The following is a 13054-nucleotide window of genomic DNA, read 5'->3' on the forward strand; positions in this document are numbered from 1 at the left end:
TCCCGGGGATGTTGGTGAAGGAGAACCCAGTATTCCTCAGTCATTACATAAACAAAAGATTGTTGAGTGTCAGGTTCCTTCAGGACCAGGTCTTGCAAGTATTGAAATTAAGTGGCTGAATTTATTTTTCTCTAGAGCAGAAAGTGAAGTTTTTTCCCAGAAAGGTCTTGAGTATTTATCATCTGAACGTGGCTTTTGCTTTCGTGCTGGCTTCTTTCACAGGTTCATGGCTGTTGCATTTCAGCTTGAAAGCAAACCTTGCTGCCTCCAAACCACGTTTTCCTGCTTTCTGATTAGGAGAAAACCTTTTTCTTTGTCATTTTCCCAAGCGACCCTCTTATTAGATTTGAATACCTGCTGAGCTGTCTGTGACAGTAAGTGCCATGCTCCAGGCTTTGCATCCTCACTGCAGTTTGCAAATAGCCCACTGTTTCTTTCCTGTGTCTTAGAACGGAGTGTTTTGTCAGCAGCAGTAGTGTAAGACAAAAACTGAAAGGGAGCTGCAAAAACAGAGAGGGATCTGTATGCTCAGAGTAACCCTGGTCTTTCAGTTCTTCCCGGTTCTTCCTGTCTTCTCGGATTCCTGTTTTTCTTGCTCAGCGTTTGTGCCCGTCAGTACACAGGAGAACTCGGCCTCCCTCCCTCAAGTGTGATTATGCTTAGTAACAAGTGACAAGTTCACCAGTAACAGGGAAATGTTTCATCCACAACATTATCTTGTCCTTTATGATGAGTAACGTTGTAAGTGGCAGAGACCTGAGCTGAGAATTACTATTAACAGTCTTGTCTAGATGCACATGTGAGTGCATTTGGGCCTGGTTACCCTCCAAATCCAGACCTGCTATTGTCAGGTATTAATAACAGTTATAAAATAAAATACACAGAGTTATACTCAGCCAATATGTGGGGGAATAGGTGTCAGGGTTAGGATGGTAAACAAGTCCCTCTTGAGATGTCAGCCGTGGAAGCGGGAGCAGGAGGGAGAGGAAGAGAAGGCAGAGAAGGAGAACTGTCCCCAACAAACTCCCCAATTTATAGTGAATGTGACATTTATGGTATGAAATAATTATTGATTGGTCAGCCTGGATCATCTGCCCTGGCTTTTGCTCTCCCCAGCCTCTGTACTCGTTTGTCTCAAGACTGCCAAAGACCTTGGTCACTGTGGTATCCTGCATACCAGAATTAGCTGAAAAGCTGTAACGAAGTTTTTATCAACTTTGTTCCCATGAAAGAGAGTGTTGTAGTCCTTACAAAATTGCAGTTTTCCTCAATAGAAAACTGACTCTCAAATTCTGTCCCAATAAACCAGGACATCAGCTCTGGTTTTATGTCTTCGATTTTACTTTTCAAAAGGAATTTGCCATTTCTTGCATAACTTGCTGCATAAACCCATCCCACATGAGGCCAAAAACAGCTCATGAGAGGGAGAGTAAACCTCAAACCTGGATCAAAAGCATCAAGCTAGTTGCTGATGGAATATTTTTGCTTCTGGTGACACATGCATCCAAACTTATGGTTTCCAGTGAGTCATTTTTATAATGTGTCAATGTTAAGTTAGTTAATGAATGCTTAGGCTGAAGGGGATGGCTTTGAGAAACCTCTTTTCAATGTATTTAATTGACATTTAACTCTTAGAATACTTTGTTAGTAATAACTGCAACCGTGATTTTTTTGATCTAGAGAAAGAAGTTGTAGAATTTGAGTGTTCGACAGGCCCTGTGGTGTTGGGGTTTTGTTTGTTTGTTTGTTTGGGTTTTAATTACAGTGTCCTAGTTACTTTTAATCTGTAAAACTCTCCTTATGGAAACAGTTGCAGTTAGGGAGCTCAATGTTTGTTTGTCCATTCTGCAAAGACAGCAAATACGCCTGAAGTGCGTGAGGATTTCTTCACGGAGTAGCAGAATGAACTGTTCCTGCAATGAAAGGACTGGGAGAGCAGTAAAAGCTTGTAAATAGATTTATTTTAATACTTTTTTTTTTAGTCTAATCTAAGGAGGTTTATTTTCTGTTTCAGAGGGAGGAATCTGTAGAATGATAAACCGTGGTCTTTTAGTCAAATAATGCAGCTTTTCTTTCTCATTCTTTCCTTCCTTTCTGAACTTAAACCAGTCTTCTGAATTGGCCACTTGTCTGTGTAAAAGGCTGACTGTTAAAATGATTCCTTCCATCAAACTCAGTTGCTCAGCAACAGTGGAAGTGGAGTTAGTGTCCCATCCATACAAAATGCTTTTGAATGCTGAGGATGTGTTCAGAACCTTAGCCCCATCGCTTATTCCTGGGGAGTGATGGCTCTGTCACCTGTTTTCTAGCTGAATATGTATTATTCATTGCAAGGTACTGGCTTCTGCTGCCTAGTGGAAAAAGACAGCTGGCTTTTTTTTGCTGGTAAGCAAAATTATCCGTGAGATTGACAAGAAAAACAAAGTTTCCCTCTTAATGAAAAAGATCTTGTTCTCTTTCAAAGTGAACAAGATATTTTTCCTAAGTATCTCGACCCATCTTTTGTAGCTTAGTATATCTTGTCAAGGCAGCTGAGACAGGAGAATCCTGGCTAAAGAAGGTGCGTGCAGTTTGGTGAGAGGGGAATTTGTCCCTATTTGAAAACATTCTGTCCTGCTTTGGTAAACCAAAGACCTTGTTGGAACAGTTAGCCTCGCTAGAGTTCTTATACGAAATATTGGTTACTACCATAAGACTTTCTTCTCTCGTGGGTTGAAGAGCCATTTGAAATGTGATTTTTAAATGCTTTCTTGTTGTTGTTCCTTTCTTTAGGGACCTGCAGTTTTGGGAGCTGAAGTTCAGGAGCAGATCATTTGTTTACCGCCAGGTACTGTTTGGTGCTGCAATCAGCACACGCTTTGTCTTCGAGAACTGAAGTGTCACTGTCACTATAACCATTGATCAGTTTGGCAATTTGAACCCCTGTGTAGTGCCATCAGCGTTGCACAGCTGGTGTTAGTGCTGCGTCACACACACAAGAGCTGAGGTTCTGTACTCTTTCTTGGACCTTGGTAGAAACAGAATCTCTCAAGTTTGTGTCTGAAATGAATGTCCAGAGTCACAGAGTCGTGTGGGAGGATGGAAAGTTTTGTTTTCCACAATCTTTGTCCTTGCAGTCTGAGTGGTAAAAACCAACAGACATATGTTCTTGCTCTGCTGAATGGCGCTGGGCCCAGCAAAGACTGCCTGGAATTTCACTTTCTGGCTTTGGAGCATGAAGTAATTCTCAGCGTTGCACAAAGGAGAGATGGGAAGACCTGATTCAGCTATGCAGGCATGACTGCAGGATCTTTCCCTCTGCTGCGCTGTCTCGTCTCCTCTGGGTTTTCTTTGAAATAACTCCAGTGGGGGTTTTGCTGCTGTCCTCAGGGGAGACAGCGCTTTCCACAACTTAATGGATCACCTCATTAGGAAAGAGTTGGCTGTTCTCAGTGCTGCCTGTCCTGGCCATGGTCACACTCTGGAGACACAGAATAGGCAAGAGAGGGCTTGTTTTTTTGGAGGAGAGAGGGGGTGTTTTGTGGGAACAGCAAGCAGCTATTTTTTATTCTGTTTTGACAAACCAAATTTGTTTTTATCCTGTGCCAAGCAATGCTCTGTAAGCTCTCTGACAGTGGGTGTCTGGATGTGAGCAAGGGAAGAACAACAACGTGCTTGAGAAGGGCTTGATATACAGCAGGGATTTGCTTCCTCAGATGCTCTTGTGACAAGGAGAAAGTGCTGGTAACCCATTTAGCTCATTAGATCGGAAATGCTACTTGGTGACATTGTGCAGAGAGAACAGTTACTCCTCAGCTCAGCCTAATGCCCTCTTTGAACCTTGTTTGCAGCAGCTACGTTCCAGCAAGCTGGCAGGCTATAGTGAAGCAGGAACAGGCTGTACACACTGAACTTTGCACAAGTCTGCCCGAGCATCTGCTTCTGCTCTCCATCATAAAGAGGAGGACCTCATATCACATATAGCTGGTTCGATAAGTATTGACATCTCGCTGTTTTATTAGATAAAAGGGTTAAACAGCCTCACAAACTGGATGTCTATGTTTTTGCTGAATAGCTTGCCGAAGTGTGAGACACCAGGCACGTGGCTGTTTCAGTTGTGTACCGTTAGTCTGCATTTACACTAGCTAATTCCAAGTGTGGAGACATCAGAGCTAAAGTCACAGCATACAATGACCTCTAGTGAGGGATGGATAAAACAACATGTGTCAGGGATCTCTGCTGCTTCTCTGTGCACTTCACGGTGCAGTTTAAGATCAGAGCACGTAGGGAGAGACAGTGCTTACCTTTGGCTAAATATATCTTGGCTAGTTGGACCGTTCTCATTAATGGTGATAAACACGATCAGGTTGCTTAGTGGACTTTAACATTTACAGAAGAATAATCCTGTGGGTCAGAAACTTAAACTAATGCATCACTGTAGCACTACATTTAAGTTTCTGGAGGGTTTGATGTGCCTTGAAAGGTCATGAAGAGTATGAATGTTTATTTAGGCCAAATGACTGATCATGCCTGCACAAGTGGGGATGTGTCCTGGCAGCAGCATGAGAAGGTGAGTCAGACAGGACAAAGGACTGTCTTCGTCCTTTGTTTTCCCAGGGAAACAGATGTTTCCCTGAACCATCCCCAGATGTTCCTTGCACAGGCTTTGTTGATGCCCATGGGAAGTAGGTGATCATCTGTATACTGTTCTCTGGGTAAAAGTCTTTCTAGGAGTGCACTGTGGAGAGGACTTGTGGAACAAGTTGAGAGGCTCTTCCTTGTTAGTTACTCCTCGACAGCAGCTTCATGAGGCTGCTTGACAAAGTATGGTTGTACCAGGAAGATGAGTCGTTAAGTAAGTCATTAAGTTGCTTTCAGAGAGATGCCATCAATCAGCTCATAAAAGGGGTGGAGAGCAATGTAGCCACCACACAGGGATGTAACAGATAGTCACAGGGAGCTAGCATTTGGTGTGCAGGTGGCATTGGCAGATACAAGTCTTAGCCCTCCTGGAACTGCGTGTCTTCTGGGGATATAGAAGGAAGGGGTGTTTTTTAGCCGAGATACTGATGGAGTGTGAGGGTTGTTTATGCGGGAGGTGAGCACTGTGGTGTGAAATTTGTGCTCACCCACTTGGTCTGGAATTGCCGAGTGCAGATGGAGGGAAGGGAAGCTGTGACATGCAGAGGTGTTTGAAATACCAGCTTGCTGCACTGGGGGATGTTGTCTGGTGGGCTGTCCTACTTGGTTTTTTTACCCCCTCTTGTTTTTTTGGCTTTCTGAGAGAAGCAAGCCCCTACACAGTCCCCCACCTGGAAGTGGTGTTGCTTATGTGTTCGGAACTACCTGTGACCTCAGCTCTCCCAGGAAATGTGAGTTTCCTGCCACAGACGGATGTGTAGGTGCTGCGGTTGTTTCTGAACAGAAACCATCCTCTGCTCAGCTTTCTTCCCCCACGGTGAGAACACACCTCGCTACAAGGCAGTGCTGCACGGCCAGAGATCATTGTGTTACAGGTCCTCATCTCATTCTTTACTCATGTCTTTAGCTGTAGGGAGAGAAGACTTAAAAAGTAAGCGGGGTAATTTTGCAAGTTCTTTTCTCTTCCCTGCCAGCAGCTTTGGTCACTGGAAGATGCTGTGCCTCTGCACATTTCAGACAAGCTTTGCTTGTGCCTGTGGTTGTGTCACCCCAATCAGTGCAGAACCGAGGCAGCCCTTGCAGTCCCTCCTCTAGGATGACTGTGACTGCTGGGGCATGCATGGGGAGTGTGATCTTTGGAAGAAGTAAAGTGAGCTCTGGAGGTACATGATACCAAAAACATCCAAAGGGCAGCCAGGACTGGCTTGAACTCTGAATTTAGCATCCTGGGTTTTAATAATCATGATGTACCTATATTCAGGAGCAGGCTCATATTAAGAAATCATGCTGATATTCTTTCTTGAGTGACGGGCACTGAACTCTCTGGTTTGGATTCTAGCTTGACTTGCCATCAGACACAGCACAGTACTGCTGATAGCACGAGCACAGAGCTCCAGACAGAATTTCCTGATCTCTTGTGTTTCAAGGACAGCTCCTAAGCAGGGTTCTCTGTTTTTCCAGGTCCGAAGAATGGTTGGGGCTCTTGTTGCAGTTGGCCAGGGAAGGTTAAGACCTCATCATATAAAGGAGTTACTGGAGATAAAAGATCCACAAGCTTTTCCACCAAATGCCATGGCTCCGCCATCTGGACTCTTTCTAAAATCAGTGGAATATAATGAAGCAGGTAGGTGGATGCAGGGAATTGTATTCTTTTTGTGGGAGTCAAATCTAGTACTGAAGGGAGCAGTAACACCCACAGTCCTCCTTTATGAGCTGTCTGACCTATGGCTCACAGCTTTGTTCATTGACACCCACGTCACAGTGAGTGCCCTGGCCTGTAGAGGTGTTTACAGCACTTGCTATGGAAAAACAGTGTAATTCTTCTTTTCCTGATAGATTTCCTTCTCTTACTTGCATGGCAGTAGAAGACAAGTTGTGTTGACAATGAGTTTGAGTTCTCACACGAAGGATGCTTTAAATTCTCATAAATTCTTCTTGTTTCTCTGATCATCTGTAAAGACCAAATCTTCTGTGGTGTCCAGATGCCTGCAGATCCAGTTCTGTTCACTCGCTTCTCCCTTGGCATTTATGAGAGGATTGTACAAACTGGAGGACAGAGAGCAGATCATCAGCTTATACGGTGGCTCTCTTAATTTAACAGCATCTGATCTAAAGTATTTTAAGTTTTTTAGCTTAGGAAAGAAAGGGGTGAGGGCACAAATCTGCAGAAAATAGCAAACGGATGTCGTGGAAGTTGGACATTCCTGCTTAGTGACAGCAGGGATTTAAAACTATAAGGATAATTCATCTTTGATTAATCCAGTGCCTATGAAATGTGGATACAAAGGGCTTCCCACCACACTGCAGACCTTCTCCAAGCTGCCTTTCTCAGCCAGACCCCAGACCTCCTGCAGGTGGGCTTGAGATGCTCTGTCCTGCAGCAGTGGTGCACGCAGCGGGACTTACAGAAGGGAAAGGGAAGCAGGAGAGAGCAGTGCAAGGAGCTTGAATGTAGTTCTGAGCCCTTGGGAAGGCAGCTGCTGCTCGCTGGCTTTGGCCTCTCCAGTGTTGCTTTTCCTGCTAGTGCTGGCTGTGGAGCTGGCTGTGCCAGCGGGGAGGGAGCCCAGGCGGGAAATGAAGAGCACAGATTTTCAAGGGCTTTCAGGTGGTTTCAGCGCTATCTTTTTCCCTAAATCAATGTTTTCTTTTCCCTTTTTTCCTTCTCAGATTTGGACACTACAATAGCCCCAGGAGAATAGCAGCTCTGTGAGACGCAGCCCCATCTGAAAGGACTGTTGTTGTGGATGAGTGCTGGAGGTTTGCCAAGAGCTCTTTACACAATATGCAGTCTTGTCTCAATAAAAATCATTGACTGTGGCTGTAGGCATCTTCCTATCATTTGTTCTTGCCTTCTGAGACTGCCAAGGGAAAAGGAAGAACAACTCCATGCTGTTTTCAGATAACTGGGGTTTTTTTTCTTTCTGAAATTCTGGTGCCTGTGTCTCAAACAGGAGAAGGAAGGAGTGGGGCTTAGGTTTTTTGTTTAGTTGGGTTTTTTTAACTTCTGTGTTGTGTGGGAAGGATGCAGGCTTAGAATGGAGGAGAAAGCAGCATTTCCTCTCTGCCCATCTCCTCTCTAACCCTGCCTTTGTACCACATAGTGCAAGGGACAACCGTTACTGTTTAATGCAGTGCCTCACAGACACAGCCTTTGAAAGCACTCGCCGTTTCCTCTCCTCATCAACAGTCACACTCTTGCTGAACTGTGGTGGCTTTTACGTTATCCTGTTCCCTGCTACAAAGCCATCTCTGTTGTGCTTAGGATGTGCTGTGTTACAGAGCAAAGTTCCCTTCAGGTCACTTAAAATCTGCGAGTAGCTGGAGTCAGCCTAAACGTGAAGTAAGATACTTTGGGCAGAGGAGGCTCTGTAGGCAGAAGGTGGCTGCCACTGGGCTCCCATTTGCTTCTTGCCACCTTCTGCTCTGTGCAGAATCTAAGGATGTGTGAATCGTAGTGCAGAGCAGGGAACAGAGAGAACTTATTTATATTTTTTTTTATTAAACCACTTTAACCTCAGGTTTTGCCTGCTTTCCCAAGCGGTAAAATGCACATTGGGTAACTTGTGGGGTTTTTTTATCATAAGTGACACCAGAATCTCTGTTTTGATTATAAAATGACTGTTAGACTGCCATGTTACAGGAAAGAGGATGAAAATTTTGACTTCTGAAGTGCACAGAAGAAACAATACCTGCTTTAAACACTCTCCTGCAGTGGCAGCAATGTGCAGCTGAGATGCCTGGCACCACCATAATTAATCTCCCTTCTTTCCGTGAGAGGAGGAGGAGGAGGAGAAAAATTAGAGAAAGGCAGTTTGTCAGAGCAGACAGCCCCCTTGGTCTGGTAAGAGGATGTTCTTTGTTATGTGCAGTTCAAAGTGATATAGGCTGTTGCGTTCAGATAAATAAAGGAAGAATTTGAATAATCTCTTGAGAGACTGTGGAGTTTCATCCTGTTTGCATGGTGAAGAGCCACAGGGTAGGCAGAGGGGGAGGCAGCAGGGTTTTTTGACCTCTCTTATGGCCACCCTTGCCACAGGCAGTGGGGATGGAGTTAGTGAGTGGTCTGATACAGAATGGGAGGACCCTAGCCCATTTCTAGGTGTCCCCCCATGAGAAGTGATGCATCTCTTCCGCCCTCTGTTCCAGGCAGCAGTTTTGCCAGGGGCCTACTTTTGACAGCATGGGAAGGAAAGGCAAGGTACTTCTGGTTATTCTCGCCCTTCCTGTGCAGCATGCTGACTGCTGCCTGCTTTGTCCCCTCAGAGACTCATTCCCAAAGAAGATGGCAGAAGTTTGGAGGAGTTCTGGGTCTCTACCGTGGAAATGGAGAGTGGAAGCTGCTGTGTTGCTCGTGTGCTCCCTGTTTGTGCTTTTCTGGTGCAGCCTTGCTGGGTGAGTGCCATGGGGCAGGGATGCTGTAACATGCTGCAGTCGTTTTACAACACAAGCAGTGGGGTTTGTCCCTCTGTGTTCCAAACCCCAACGTGCCTGTACGTATTTAAACACCAGTTTGCCTGAAAGAGGATGGCAGCAAAGTCTTGCACTTCCTCCCCTTGAGGGGAAGCGAGAGCGAAGCAGCAGACCCGCTTCAAAGTGTCTCAGACTGAAGCAGTGATGCCCAGTTCCAGAGAGGCAGGGCTTGCTGTGCAGGCTGCTGGGATGGGAGGTCAGGGCAGGCTGGAGGTGGTCAAGGGTGGCTTTGGGTGGGAGCATCGTGCTTCCCTCTCGCAGTGGATACGTGGAGAGATCCAAAGCACGTGCCAGAGCTGGCTTGTGCTGGGCTCTACCCAGGTCTGTGGGGCAGCACTTCACTAGCAGGGCACGTTGTCTGTCTGGGATCTGGGTGATAGCTTTTCATCTTCACTTCCTGTGGTTTCTCTCTGTAGAGCAACGTGAGAGAGCTCCGCAGTGCAGTTTGCTCTGGTGTTAAAAAACTACGCAGAAGAACTTAGCAGTGACCTCGTGGTTGTGAGGACTCTGGAGAGGCTGCAGCTTCATCTGCAGCTCCTGCACGAGAGGTGATGATCTGGTAAGTTGACTTTCTAACTATATTTAGTGTGAGTCTTTCCAGGGCAGAAAACCAAACCAAACACTAGTGCTCTTAGGCTGTTAATCGAGCTAACAGCTACCGCAGGCTCAGGTATTACTGCTTTTGTTTTTACTCTTATTATTTTTTAATAGTTGTCGCAGTGCAAAAATACCTGCTCCTGCTGTTTCTGCAAATGTTCCCCAACTTCTGGTTGCAATAAAAACCAATCACGTTAATGAGCTTGTTATTAAATCCAGTAACTGAACAACCCAGGTTCAGCTATCCAGACTAACTGGCTAACTCAAAATCCAGTGGACACTTCGTATGCTTTTCTGTGTTGTAAATCAAATGAAATTGTACAGAAACACAAGGTCAGTGGTGCTTTTTGGTTGTCTGGAAGAACTAACAGACCACTGCTCCCCAGAGCAAACAGACCAACAAACCAACTCTGGGGAAGCAAAGCTGAATTTGGAATTTGATCAGATACTTTTAAAACGGTAGGTAATAACTGGTACATTATTATAAGAGGTGAAAACAGCTATGTGTTTGGAAAATACATCTGTAGTTGTAGACTGTGTCACTGCTGTTACCTCTCACAGGGAATGAGAATGTTTTCAAACAGATGGATGTACATGGGGGGGTTGTGCAGTGTGTTTGTAAGCCTTTGGAGCTGGGTGACTTGTAAAAGAGTTGTGAACTGCTCCACACCAGTGGTTTGTTCCACCCCCTCAGTGTTCCTTGCTGCTGCTGTAGTTGAGCTTAGCTGGGTTCCTGTCACGGTGCTGTTAGGTGGAAGACCCACGTAAGCAGAGGTGTGCTTGTCTAAAGTGAAACCGGTTCTTTTCCTTTAATGTTCCAGTTACCATCTCGGGTGCTTTTGCCCTCGTTAGGTAAACAAGCGTTGGGAGGAAGTGTGATTTCAGAGTTTCGTTGGAAAGTACCCCACAACCTTTGTATTTCTGGGCTTTTGATGGCCCAACTTCAGGAACGTTGTGCATATTGTAGCTGGGTTTAAATTCTGCACTGCCTTCAAGGGCTTCTGTTCAGGTGTCTGTGTTTGGCTTAGGTACTTGGATTTCTGCTGTGTATGATGGAGAGAAACTGGGCTGCCCGAGTGCAGTTTATTGCTCACGTGATGTGAGTGGCCTGGGTGAGGAGCCCTCCTTGTCCAGTGCCTCTTTCCAAATTTCCATATTCCAGACACACAAAATAGTCCTCAGGCTCCCTTCGTAGCCGAGGCGAGTGGTGGTTTCCCTCTGGAAGGTTTAGGATGCTGTGTGAGTGAGACATTAGTTACAGGACCTCCAAAGGTAAATCACTGCTGGAGTTCTCCTGTGTTGCTTAATTTGCTGTCCCATCCTTAGCCAGTTACAGCCTCTGGGTGTCTTTTGTTTGTTTTTGTAGGGCAGTGGGGAAATTGCCACCTGTGTTAATTCATTATTGTAATCTTGTGATGATTTTAATGCCAGTAAATAATCTGTACACTGTGTTAACTTCAGATGGTTGTGGTTTTAAGTGATTTGTTCTCCCTTACAGCAACACCGCTCTCCATCTAAACAGACCAAGCACAGACCTCTGAACCCCAGACTTCCCCAGACTTGACATTGCTCAGCTGTGCAGCTTTGGCTCTTACCCACGGAAGATGAAATAAAACTCAAGGTAAGGGATGGTTTAAGACTTTTCTCCCATATTGGATATCCCCACCCTCCAGCGACCATGGCAGACATCTCCTGGACTGAAGGAGTCTGCAACGAGACAGCTGCCAATGCCAGTTCAGAATTCAGCCTGGAAGCAGACTTCCAGTATTCCTTGTTCACTGTCATCTACAGCATCGTCTTCGTGCTGGGACTGATGGAAAATGTCTTGGCTCTCTACCTCCTGACCTGCAAAATGAAGCACACTTCTCATTCCTACATATACATGATCAATTTAGCTCTGGTGGACACCTTGTTTGTTTGCGTGTTGCCTTTTAAAATTCACTACCACTTGAACTGGAACCATTGGATCTTTGGTGACATGGCTTGTAGGGTAACCGGCACTTTGTACTACGTCAACATCTACCTAAGCATTGCGTTTTTCACCTGTATCTGCGTTGATCGCTACATCGCAGTGTTGCACCCCTTCACCTACATCCAGATCAGAGCCACCCATTACGTGCTGGTGGTCACAGTCCTTTGGGTGGTCGCTCTGAGCGTCACGGTTCCGCTTATCCTTGGAGGTCCCCTCCACAGCAGCAGTGAGAGGAACACGACTGCGTGTTTTGAGAACTTTACTACGAGCGTCTGGACTTCCCGCATGGCACCTTACAACATCCTGGCCTTAGTTTTTGGGTTTGTGATCCCCTTTTCCATCATTCTGATCAGCTACCCTCTCATCGCTAGGAGGATCTCCCAGATCAAACGCAGCGTTTGCAGGAGGAGGGCCCTGAGCACCATCTACATCATCTTGCTCATTAGTACTTTGTGCTTTCTCCCGTATCATCTCACCCACTTGCTCCACTTCTTAATGAGAATCCAGGTCATCCAGAACGAGCGCTTCACCGGCTTGATCTACAAACTGCGGAGGGTCACCTTAGCCCTCGTGAGTCTCAACTGTTGCCTTAACCCACTCTTGTACTACTTCAGCTCTTCCAGCAAGCAGTGGCGCTTCAACCTCAAGCTCAGGTTCAGGTCTCAAGCGGTGTACACAATCTGCGACCAGAAATTTGGCGAGCTCTCCTATGTTTATAAACTACAGCAGAGAGGTGGAAAAAAACCCCACAGAGATGGAATCAACCCATCTACTAAAAGTAAGCACATTGTTCATCTTTCCAACTGTTTATTGGAAAACAAACCTGTGAAACCTGCTGCTCTTTCGTACAGTGGTTGATACATCAAGGCAACGCTGAAAGAAAGCGCCCAACAGCGATGTATATCTCTGTATCTATATACCTATAGATCTATACTGTATGTATATACCTATTGGATATATTAGCCAAGTAGGACAGTACCTGGGGGAGCCGTATTCTGTGACAGTCCTAGACAGCCCGTGGTGAAACATGCTGTGTGTGTACAGTGATGTTTTAGTCTCCTTTTGTGTCACTTTTGGGGTTGGTTGGAGGACACAGGGCTCTCTTCTGGAAGCCGTACAGCGCAGGAAAGGGTTATTTGACAGGAACCAGCCTCCTGGGTGGCACTCGGGCTGCAAGCTGAGTGGCTGGGGCAGTCCTGCTTGGCTTTGCCCTATTTTGGAGGGATCCTGTGTTTTCTCCCCTGGGGCGCACTGTAGCCAGCCGGGTTCACAAACCCTTTCTGCCTACATTCCACAGCCAAATAAGGGCTTCTCATCCTTTCTTGTGAATCAATTGATTGATTCGGCACAGGGTTTTTAGCACTGCATGTCTGTGGATTCAAGCTGGACATCTAT

The 13054-nt window shown here is 45.8% G+C and overlaps 2 protein-coding genes across 2 annotated transcripts in view; both read left to right on the plus strand.

Annotated features, from left to right (window-relative positions):
* PUSL1 (pseudouridylate synthase-like 1) overlaps positions 1 to 7434 on the plus strand; it is a gene marked incomplete at its 5' end in the record, with an annotated part of 20711 nt that extends 13277 nt beyond the window's left edge. The window contains 3 exons of the mRNA XM_010188712.1: positions 2773 to 2827; positions 6082 to 6244; positions 7288 to 7434. Coding sequence (XP_010187014.1) covers positions 2773 to 2827; positions 6082 to 6244; positions 7288 to 7319 — 250 coding nt within the window. The remainder of the gene's footprint in view (positions 1 to 2772; positions 2828 to 6081; positions 6245 to 7287) is intronic.
* Positions 7435 to 11365: 3931 nt separating this feature from the next.
* LOC104543986 (lysophosphatidic acid receptor 6-like) lies at positions 11366 to 12517 on the plus strand. The gene has a single exon (XM_010188723.1). It carries the CDS (start codon positions 11366 to 11368, stop codon positions 12515 to 12517), a length of 1152 nt encoding a protein of 383 aa, XP_010187025.1.
* Positions 12518 to 13054: the final 537 nt, after the last annotated feature.

Source organism: Mesitornis unicolor, unplaced genomic scaffold, assembly GCF_000695765.1.
Source record: "Mesitornis unicolor isolate BGI_N332 unplaced genomic scaffold, ASM69576v1 scaffold4240, whole genome shotgun sequence".
Classification (NCBI taxonomy): Eukaryota; Metazoa; Chordata; class Aves; order Mesitornithiformes; family Mesitornithidae; genus Mesitornis; species Mesitornis unicolor.

Coding starts and splice junctions, on each gene's coding strand:
- LOC104543986 (XM_010188723.1), top strand. CDS start 11,366: ATGGCAGACATCTCCTGGACTGAAGGAGTCTGCAACGAGACAGCTGCC.